This window comes from Microtus ochrogaster, linkage group LG12, assembly GCF_000317375.1.
Source record: "Microtus ochrogaster isolate Prairie Vole_2 linkage group LG12, MicOch1.0, whole genome shotgun sequence".
Lineage (NCBI taxonomy): Eukaryota > Metazoa > Chordata > Mammalia > Rodentia > Cricetidae > Microtus > Microtus ochrogaster.
The window spans coordinates 111,143-122,943 of NC_022036.1; the positions used below are offsets into that span (position 1 = coordinate 111,143).

General features: G+C 40.8%; 1 protein-coding gene across 1 annotated transcript in view; it reads right to left on the reverse strand.

Moving 5' to 3' along the window:
* Nucleotides 1-1,322: 1,322 nt before the first annotated feature.
* Cntnap2 (contactin associated protein like 2) overlaps nt 1,323-11,801 on the reverse strand; it is a 2,135,903-nt gene continuing 2,125,424 nt past the window's right edge. Inside the window, exons 23-24 of the mRNA XM_005363796.2 lie at nt 4,774-4,854; nt 1,323-2,582 (exon numbers count right to left, since the gene is read on the reverse strand). Coding sequence (XP_005363853.1) covers nt 2,383-2,582; nt 4,774-4,854 — 281 coding nt within the window. The 3' untranslated portion in view covers nt 1,323-2,382. The remainder of the gene's footprint in view (nt 2,583-4,773; nt 4,855-11,801) is intronic.

An 11,801-nucleotide genomic window follows, 5' to 3' on the forward strand; every position in this document is an offset into this window, starting at 1 on the left:
TAGGAGAGAGTGTGTCGGCTCTCTCCTTGTGTCTTAACTGAGGACAATGTTGTTCAGAACCCCAGCTGTGCTGATATGTGAGACGGGTTGGATCCTAGTGTTTGCTTTCTGTGGTGGGAAAAAGGGAAGGAAACAGTGAAGAGAAGGGCCAGATGAGGACACTAATACTGGGGACTGTCCCGATGGTTTCTCTTGCTAATCATTTGGGGAAGGAAAGTGCTGAGCTAATACAAAATGAACACAGCTATCTTGGAGAATGCCAGAAAGAATAACTTTCCACCTGGCATTATTTGATAAGTACAAACGTAATACCTGTAATATAAGTTCTAAAAAAAAATCAGAAACACTTCTAAGTCATAATTGTAAACATTTGCTTTTTCAATGTGAAAATATGAAAAAGAATGCTTTACGGTCAGGTATCTTGGTGAAATAAAATGAGCTTGGCTCTCAAATGTAATTGTTAACATTGTTCTGGCATTTTGTCCTATTAAATAAAACCATTTAATGCTTTATGAAAAAATTTGCAAGACTTGACAATTAAGGGTGTCCATGGGCCTGTTTGAGGTCTGCCTGCAATTGAAAGAGGTCTCAGGATTCCTTTATATTCTGTTTCTGTGACTGAAGGGGAATGGGCCCACCCCTTACCTCCTTTATATTGAGTGCATTGTAAGCTGGAGCAATAAGCAGCTTGGGATAAGGTTTACCATTACTTAAGAAATTTAGATCTTCCAATAATTTGAGTTTTCAGAGAACCTTGAAAGTGTGTACATAATATTCCAATTACTGGAACACACATCTCACTGAGACAGACCATCAGATAAGTGGCATCTATAACACTTTAAGTTCTCTGCCCTTCTAAGAGAAGAAATGAAGAATCATCACGCTTAATTCCTCAAATGTTGGAGCCTACAAAATTTTTAAAAAGAGGTTTTAAAGCATAAGAGGGCCTACATATTACAATTATATATGGTAGCCATTCAAGAAACTTTTGTATAATTAAAAAATTATTTAATTAAATTCTTTTTTGGGTGCTCTAATAGGAAGAATCGCTCCCAATTTCTTACACAAAGTCTACTTTTTTTTTTAAAACATAAAGTGTAGTGTTATTTTTGGAGCAAATGGCTCAAAACTCCTGATAGCCCTAAGATATGTAATCTACTAGACAATCGGAGTCTTTTAAAGAGAAGTGGTGATTGATGATCAGGTTTGTGGCGACTGCACACTCTGATGTGTCTGTCACAGATCTGTCTCATGACAGTATTTCTGCGGTTGAGTTGGTTTGAGGTATGGCAGTGTTTCCCACATGATTCCAGAGTAGCAGCTGTTGTAACTTGGCTTTATTGTATTGTGCAATCAAGAGGGTGCTATCTGCTAGGATTTTATCACAGCGGTGTAAAAACTTGAAGTTTAGAACGAAATTAAAAAAAAAAACACACTAATTTATGCATTCACTAGAAAGTGTCCATATTTTCCTTATAAATATAAAAGAAACAGAGCAAAGAAGCCATTCCCTCTGGCTCTAATTCCCCATTGAGGCCTGTATACACATACAGTCCAGTAAGTTAAAACAGAGAAGTCCTGGAACAGTTGCTCACCGTGGTTTTATGGCTGATAATTACAGACATTAAAGAGGCCTAAGACTACATCCATGGGACATCATTATGTAGAAGTCAATGGAAAACAGAAGCAATAAACCCAGTATGCCTTTCTTTGCCAGATTCTTGAACGCTTGTCTCCACTTGTGTTGGTTACATTGTTGCAGGACAGGAGCTGCTTCCTCTTCCTTCACCAGCTAATGACAGACAGGGACCATCAGAAAACTGGCCTAGATCCAGGTGTCTTTGAAGACTGGCAAATAGGCTCTTTGCTCATTTTTTCTTTCTCATTTCCGTTTTATGGGACACCAAAAGAAATATTATCTGGACACAAACTAATTGCTACAACAGCCCATTAAAAGTTGACTAGGTGCAAAAGGAAGAGAATGTCATAAGCTGTATGGATGCGTATCAGTTTTTCTTGAGGAAAAAATACCCACATTCTAAGGGCTCTTAAAAATGTAGAAAACTTGCCCTGTTACCATGGGATCTTAGAACACCTCTAAACACACACAAGATAAGACAGATATTACCTACAAATTCCAACTGTTGCTTAAACTCTAAAAGCATTTTTGTATTATTTTCTTTTAATACAGAAGGGGAACTTAGCTATAAAGAAATATTAAAAAGTATATTTTTGTGTGGCCATCAGTCTTAAGAATATTGGGTTGCTTGCCTTCCCCAGCTTGTGCTGATACTGTAAGCGTGTGCTCAGGGGTGTGACACAGGGTGCTCTTGTCCCTCTCCCTTAGCCTCCCTCCCTAGACCATGGCTAAAAAGCCACCCCTCAAATGAGCCACTCTTTTTTGCTCTCATCAATGGTCTCTGTGAAGTTGGGGTCATTGTTCATGATGGCAGCATCTGCGCTTTCGGCTGACTCAGCTCCCTTGGCCTCGTTGGTGTGGTAGGTGCCCTTGTGACGGAACATGTACCGGATGAGGAAGACCAGGGTGCAGAGGATGGTGAAAATCACCACAGCGATGACCCCTGGGGACAGTAGATAAATACCAGAAGTTAAACGAGCCTTGTCTACATTTCTATCTCACCGCTGCATACCAGCTCCCTTGTATATGACTCTTCCCCACAGAAAACAGTGACAGTCATGAAGACAGCAGAAGAGACACGTGGCTTCTGTTTCCAGACACAAAAGGTTTAACAGGAACCAGAAGGTGACTTGTCCTCTTGCCCAAAGTAACTAAAAACTAGATAAAATATATGAAGCATAGGCCTTCAAACAGTGGACAACAGATAGACAGACACACGGTGCCTGAGGAAAGAGTCAGAAATGAGGAGTATCCACACTTTGTCCAGTTTTCTGACCGTCCACACCGCTCTGCAGAGACAACCAGGAGAACCCTGTGGGCTTCTTGAACTGGGGGCGGGGCTTCAAGGCCAGTGCATGTGCTCCACACAGATGGATCTGCTAATCCGTGAAGCTGCTGAACCTTCAGTTGAATACTAACACGTGCATGTGCATGTGTGCATACGCATGACCCTCCACAGGGCAGGGAGGCACAGGAAACAATTTCCAGAGCTCACACAGGGCTGCAAGATGAGCTCTAACGGGAAAGAACTGCAGGCATTCGGTTCAGACTGGGAAAGGTCATGCTAAAGGCATGCTTTCGAGGGAGTGAAAGGTCTGGCAGGATTTGACCTGCAAAAAGCTTAACATGACTAAAAGATATCAAGCTATAAGTGCTGCGAGAGATCTCGGCATGCAATATCAAAAGACCATTCAACCCCCAAACTCAGTCATGCTAATAATGTCTAGCAGCCAATATAAAAATGACCAGATATGCAAAGAACAATTTTTCTCCTATGAGAAAATCAATTAGACTAGAAATGGCAGAGATAACAGAGTGAGCACAGAGGGACCTGTGCAAACCAGTCCCTAACAACCAAGACTGACTACGGAGGCAAAATCAGTAAGAATGTACAAGACCTGGACAACATGGAGTCAGGTTTGCTAACAAGCTGTAGATTGGGGAAAAAATATTTATCTGTGTCTGACAAAGGACTTGTATCCAGAATATAAACTCTTTCAAATCAGTAGCAAGAAACCAAACAACCGATTAAGGAGGTGGAGAAAGATTTCGAGGTATTTCACAAAATAATCACATAAGACAATAAATACTGAAAAGACACCAAGCATCACTAGTGATGAGATTATCCCTCATCACAGAGATGCCACAACTCACCTAGCGGAGTGGCTAAGTAAGAAGGCTGTCAACACCAAGAGATTGTGGAACAAGCGACCTTTTAGAGATTGATCATGGGACTGTAGGTGGTTGGGTCGTTTTGGGAAGCTGCATGGCAATGACTTACAAAGTAAAATATCTGCTTTCTTTACTGTCTTAGTGATTGCATTTCTAGGAATTATTGAGGAGTCTACCTAAGGTGTATACCAGATTATTAAGATGTGTGTAGCTTTACTTTTAATAACCCAAATCTGGAGAAGAGACAACAATCTAGCAATGGGTACGTGAATAAAACAAATGATGACATAGCCATTCAATGAAATATAATTTGGCAAGAGAGATAAATTTGTTGATGAGCAAAATAGTGTGGACAGACATAAAAATATTATACTGAATGAATGAAAGTGCGGCAAATTTTATACTAGTTATGAAACTGTGGAGGAGTGAAAGGAATAGGGGGGACTTAAAAAAGGGACAGCAAAATTAGCCGAGAGGAGTTATTTTACGTTGATGTGTTCTCTACGTTGCGGTGGTGGATATGGGTGTATGTTAAAAAGTCACTGACCTGTTTCTTGTATAACTTCATATGATACTTTGAGTTTATCTTAAAACGACAACAATAACAAAACCCCAAAAAGTCAAAATCAGTAAGGATAGGGACCTTGATGAGATTATACTTGAACTTGGGATGATGTCACTTAACTACCCTTTGGAACATTTTTAACGTACTTTGTTTATGTATATGTGTTGTATATATTTGGGTATATGTGCACATGAGTGTGGGTGCCTATGGATGATTCCTGGAGCTGGAGTTACAGGTAGTTGTGAGCAGCCTTCTGTAGGTTCTGGGAACTGAACTCGGGCCTGTCTGTAAAAGCAGTCTTTTGTCTTAACTGCATAGCCATCTCTCCAGCCCCATTTTTTTTAAATCATTGCTTTTCCCTGGTGAATAGTTGCTAGAAAGTCTGTTGTATACATACCTCCAATGATAGCTGAGTTCCTGTTGACTCCGTTTCTTATAGCTTGGCCTTGTCCTGGGTTGTATGGGAAATCAGCACTGGCTGCAGAGAAAGAAAGAAGAAAGAGTGAAGTTGAAGAGGCAAGCACACAAATAATTTTATATTTATTTCTTCATACAACTCTCTGACACTTTCCATTTGTAAAATGAAATCTCCACCTCAGATGGATCCAACCTTACCATTGCCTCCTACAAAAATTCCAGAAACCCCCATCCCTGATTTCACTATAACTTCCAGGGCTATGACTTGTTTGAGGGGAACGGTAGGGGAATGTTAGCTAAGAATGTTCCGAGCCAGCCTGTCACTGCTCTGCTGGCAAGTCCACTTTTAGAATAGTCATCCTGGGGTATCATCTAGCAGTTGGTTTCAGGACACTGGGTTCATGGACATCCAACTCCTGTATGTAACTCAGAAGCATATGACTTCCATAATCATCTCTACATTGCTAATCATATCCCACGAACTTTAAAGAATATTGTAAATTGACTCTGGATAACCTTAGAGAGTAATGACAGGGGGACAAGTCTCTCTGCATTTAGTACAGACTTTGGCAGTTCTTTGAATCCTTACCTGCAGGACCTATGGGCGCAGACGCAGGGTGGAATTTGTTTTCTCATGTTCTGAAATCTGTCTCCCATCCACTTTTATTCCACACCCTACTGCCAGCTTAGGGTTCATGTGCTTCTTGAATATTTAGCATGACTTTAATAAAACACTAGAACCTTCAGCAATATGCAAAGGCCTTAAAGTTCAGAAATGTTGAGAAGAATGCTAATAGCTTAATTTTCTATTTCTTTCCCAGTTCAAAAAAATATTAGAAGCAGTTGTGTCAAATTTAGATGTTCCACTCAGATGGATCCCTCTTATCGCTCCAAAGGCAAATAGATTCTGAAACCTTAAGTCAGTGGAGCATCTACAGTAAGTAATCCAAAAAAGCAAATTCACCTTCACGGGTGGGTTTTTCTTGGTGGGGGAAGGGCTGCTGGGTCAAACCAGTGGCCTTGCACCTGCCAGGCAAAGTTTTTCCACTGAGCAAAATTCCCAGACCCTTCCAGTCCACAAACAGATTTGCAGTGGTAGAAATTTCCTTTGAAAAGTTCAAGCAAATCTCTCGATGGAAGTAACTTTTCTTCCAGCAGATGGAGCAGAGAACCCGAGTTTGAAGTAGACCGAAGCCTGCTGGATGGCACTAAGTCACTGAGAGAGATATTTCCAGGGTCTGAACTTGCTATAATTAAACAGAGGCCAGTGTTGTGATTCAGGTAGAACCATGCCAGGAACTCAGTTCCTAAGGCTAATTCATCCCTGGGTATAGATAGGGGAGAATCTCCAGGGTCATGACAAAAACAGCCAGAGCCCTTCCCTTCCCATCTCCTTGGAAATATGGGAATCTCACATTTTTAATCAGTGTGTGATTTAGTTTTTTCTCTCTTAGACTTCATTTAAAATTTCTAAAAATCTCATTTTCATTTATTTTGCATATGTGTGTATATATGTGGGCATGAATGTTCCAAGATGGCACTGGTGGAGATTAGAGACCAACCTGTAGGAGTTGGTTCCCTCCTTCTAACATGCGGGTACCAATGATTGAACTGAGGTGATCAGTCTTGGGAACAAGTGGCTTTACTTACTGGACCATATCACTGGCCTCAGATTTGACAGGTTCACCCAGGACTAGAGAAATCATTCTCTCTTGGATTTGTACATTATTAATCTTTTCAACCATCAGTGTCATTCAAACCTGCTGACTGCTGATGACCATGAACTCTGATAAGCAAATGAGTGAAAGAAAACTCATCTGCAGGTTATCCACACTCTCTCCAAATCTTTAACTGTGAGCATAAACAGTGCCTTTGATATGTAATTTGCTTGCATTAACTGGCTCAATCCTAAGTCTGGACATCTTGGGAAACAGGGGAAGACAACAGTTTGCTTCTTCTCCTAATGATTCTCGCTCCCACCTCTTCAAACTTTTCTGGCCTAGAGAGCATTGGTTGATTTAAGATTTCAAATGTCATCCAAAGAAGACAAAGTTCAGTCATTTATGGGCTCATCACTCTGGTGGTTTGAACAGAAAATGTGTCTCCTGGGCTCAGGCATTTGATCCCTTGGTCCCCAGTCATAACTCTTAGAACGTGAGGCCTTGCCGGAAGAAGTCCAGCACAGGTGTGGGCTTTAGAGCCTCGCTGTACCTGCTCTTCACTCTCTCCACTTTCTATGTGCAGTTGAAATGTGGTTTCTCAGCTTCCTGTTCTGTCAGCCTGCCATTTTGGACTCTCCTTTTGGAACTGTAAGGCAAAATAAACTTTCTTCTGTGGGGAACGGAGGGATCCTCCAGTGAATGTATAAAGACTGAATGAAGCCCTGAGTGAGCGTGTGTTGTTGACGTGGGCATGACCATGTCAAGGACCAATGCCTCAGGCCTGAGGAAAACTGGCAAAGTCTCCTGGGTCAGGCTCAGAGAGATGGCGGAGTGGCAAAGCCTTTCCCTGGTTCCTTAGAGATGATGACAATGTATACAAAATCTGGTAACCACAGCTTTCTCCTCCTGGACGTTTCCAGCCTGAGACTCTAGCCTGCTGACACCTTCTACTTGGACTAATTTCTCTTCCTAGGCTGTATGCAATAAACATGCTGAGGTTCTGGGTTGCAGTATAGTTGGTGCCACTCCACAAGGTGAGCAGGACCCATCTGACTCCAGCTTTTCTGTATGTGCATTGTGTGTCTGTTCTTTTTCCATCCCCAAGTTTCCAGAACTATACCTTGCAAGGACATTCTCCATAAGTCATGTCATTTTATCACAGCGACAAAAATACCTAATACTCATTAGATATTAATTTGACCACAAAATTGTCTTATTTGACTACAACCTGTTTACATAAAAGCAATAGAAAAATATCCATTGGATTTCTTCCAATCTGGGTCTTCTTTTTAAGAGAATGATTACTCATTAGAAATGACACACTCATTCCCTTATTAGCTCTTGGTAGAATATCTTCACTGTGTCAGACTCCATTCTGAGTATGCACAGAACAACAAAACACGCAAGATGTGTAGTGATGAGAATTTCCTGTCCCTGGTGGCCTAACTATATGCCCCAATGAAAGACTTTGCTTATATAGTGAAAATGCTAATGAAAAGTGTGGATGTGGTTTGAACTACGGTCTTCTTCAGGTCAGGTGACTTGTTTGAGTTTACCTGTAGTTTTCCCATTGTCATGTGTGTCATGTGTGTCATGCAACTCATATGGCCATAAGGCACAATAAGATTTGCTTTATCCCTTGACACAGCCACTTTTCAAGGATGAAATTTAGACTATTATTGTCCATCTTTTACATCTTCAGGCCTTTAGATGTTGTTAATTACCCTTCTCCATATGCTACTTGGTCCATCCTTTGAGCCCTTTGAAAACTAGGAAGATCCAGGCAGGTGACTTGTTTAAACCCAGTTTATTTTAGATGGTGGAGTATGGGTTAGAACTATGACAAGAAGAGCCCTTTTAGGGGATGAAAGAAAAAATTAGTGTTCGAATTACTAAGTTTGCTGTACCTATAGGACTCTCACTTTGACCTCTCTTCCAGACATTTGGAGACTTGAGTAGGTCAAATTTCTTGTCTTCTGAGTAACACAAAAATTCTGGCTTTCTTTAAACAATATGAACTTTCCACATACATTAAATATCTGCTCAGAAATGTGTGTATAAAATGTGAGATTTCATCACTTCTCGGCCTTTTGGCTAAGATCAAGTATAAAATGTGAGATTTCACACTGCCCTGGCATATACTTTAGTTCTTTTTCTCTTAGACTTGATTTTAAATTTTTATTTTATTTTTTATGTGACAAGTATAGCAAGTAGTTTTGTTATCAGCCTACTGTGACAACATTCATGACATTATAGGGTGGTTGCTTTCTGCCTGCATGACTCTAATAAAACATGATACACTTCAGGAATTTGTAGCATGGTATAATTTATAATGTGGCAGATGAACCATGGCAAAATTCCTTTCGGCTTCAAAGCCTAGCTTGTGACATTGTGTCCTTGGCCTCAAAACTGCCCAAACTCTCGGCTTCTTAGACATATTGGTGGCCCTCTCCTCATTTATTTTTCTTCCCCTCCACTGCTGAGGGGAACCCAGGTCCTCGTGCAAGGCTGGCGAGTGCTCTACCACTGGCCAACATCCCGACCCCTCTCTAGTTCCTTTCCTGTCACAGCTGTAAATAGTGTTGGAACTTGGGAGAACGGCAGAGAGAGAGAGCTGCCGTTCAGGTGAACCTGGATTTCTTGGTCTTGTAAAGACTTCATGTACATAGAGCCTCTCTCCTGTTTCTTCCTTCGTGGGCTACTCTTCTAACTGAATATTCTGGATGTAATAGATTCTTAATGCTTCAAGGCAGTTCATAGGGAACACTCCTGCCTGGACATCTGGTTTACCTTCCTTCTCTTTTCTCATCAAATTTTATCTCTTTCTTGAAAGAAGTACCAATTTCCAATTAAGTGGCCAAGTCTCCTTTCAATAGCTACAGTCTTAATTCTTATTATTTCCTTTTCTTTCTGTCTTATCTCCGTGTGTGTTCCCACGTATGTAGAAGCCAGAGGACAACAAAGAATGCCGTCCTTAAGGCACCATACACTTTTTTAAAAAATCTTTTTGAGACAGAGTTTCTCACACACCCCAAACTGAGATTGGCTGCCCAGTGAGCTGGGATCCCCTCCAGTGCTGGAATCACAACATGCCAGTGGTTTTTAATGTGGGCTTAGCAATCTTCACAAACCCCACATCAGACAGAGGTCTGATCTCCAAAATATACAAAGAACTCAAGAAATTGGTCATCAAAAGAACAAATAACCCAATAAAAAGAATGGAGTGCAGACCTAAACAGAGAACTCTCAACAAAGGAATCTAAAATGGCTGAAAGACACTTAAGGAAATGCTCAACATCCTTAGTCATCAGAGAAATTGCAAAACAAAACAACTCTGAGATTCCATTTTACACCTGTAAGAATGGCCAAGATCAAAAACACTGATGACAACTTATTCTGGAGAGGTTCTGGGGAGAAGGGAACACTCCTGCATTACTGATGGGAGTGAAAGCTGGTATAACCACGTTGGATGTCACTATGGTGATTTTTCAGAAAATTAGAAAACAATCTTCCTCAAGACCTAGTAATACCACTTTTGGGCATATATCCAAAGGATGTTCAATCATGCCACAAGGACATGTGCTCAACTTTGTTCATAGCAGCATTGTTTGTCATAGCCAAAAACTGGAAACAATATAAATGCCCCTTGACTGAAGAATGGATAAGGAAAATGTGGTACATTTACACAATTACTACACAGCAGAAAAAAATAATGACACCTTGAATTTTGCAGGCAAATGGATGGAGCTAGAAAACATCATTTTGAGTGAGGTAACCCAGACCCAGAAAGACAATTATCACATATGCTCAATCATAAGTGGTTTTTAAATATAAAGCGAAGAAAATCAGCCTGCAAATCACAATCTCAGAGAACCTAGACAACAATGAGGACCTTAAGAGACATACATGGATCTAATCTACATGGGAAGTAGAAAGTAGAAAAAGACAAGATCCCTTGAGTAAATTGGGAGCATGGGGACCTTGGGAGAGGGTTGAAGGGAAGGGGAGAGTCAGGGAGGGGAGCAGAGAAAAATGTAGAACTCAATAAAAATCAATAAAATAAAAAAATGTGGGTTAAGCTATCAAACTCTGTTCCCCGTGTTTATAGAGAAGTATTTTATCCTCTGAGCCTTCTTCCCAACATCTTATCACTTCTTATGAAGTAGTTGTCATCTTAAAGGAAGGGACAAATCTCAGTTAAAAATTTCATTTTGATATATAACTATGTTGTAATAGTAATGAGGGAGGGATAAATACATATTCATTGGTGAGCATGATTAAAACCAGTCTGTGCACGGTTCTTCAGCCTTCTGTGGAGCCTGTTTGTACTGGATAGCGTTATGTCAACTTGACACAAGCTGAAGAAGTCATCAGAGCGGAGGAGCCTCATTTAAGAAAAAGCCTCTATGACATTGGGCTGTAGACACGCCTATAGGCTTTTTTAAAATTAGTTATTGATGGGGGGGGACTTAGCTATTTGAGGGTGGTGCCATCCCTGGGATGGTAGTCCTGGGTTCTAAAAGAAGATTGAACAAGCCATGATAGACAAGCTAGTAAGCAGCACCGTCTACTACTACATGGTACTACGTGGTTTCTGCATCAGCTCCTGCCCCCCCCCCAGTTCCTGCCCTGCCTGTGTTCCTACCCTTACTGCTTTTGATGATGAACTGATATATGGAACTGTGAAATAAATTTTTTCCTCCCCAAACTGCTTTTGGTCATGGTGTTTCATCACAGCAACAGAAATCATAACCAAGACACTCTTCAGCAACTCTTCTGTGCAGATTTAAAAACTCAGCTGCCCACTGTCAACCGAAGCCTTAAAGCAAGGCAACAGTTTCATTCTTCCTTTCTCACAAATAATGGAAAAGAATATATTCAATACAGAAAGCATATTAAAGATGCCACACTCACTAGACCTTGGTTGTTGTTAGAAACCAATTAGTGGTTTCTAGAAACCTTAAGGCCATTAGAAACCTTTACAAAATCAAGGATATGCCCAGTTCCTTTTGATTTTTTTTTCCTTTCATGAACAACCCAGTTTTTAGGGCTTTATTTTGAACTTAAGCCTGGTTATTCCAAAGCATGTGAGTACCCATTCCCTTGAGGCAAAGCTATTTTATCCTGGCAATCACAGCAATGACTACTTTGGTAGATCTATTTCTTTGTTACTGTCTTTCCCCCCAGCATCCTTTTGGAATGTGTAGAGAAGTACGGTGACTAAGATACAAGCCTGGCTGTGGATGACAAGCTCACTCATGACGTGTGTTCTGGTCTATTGTTGATACCCATGCCCTCTTGCCTTCAAGGATGACAAGCTCACTCATGACGTGTGCTCTGGTCTATT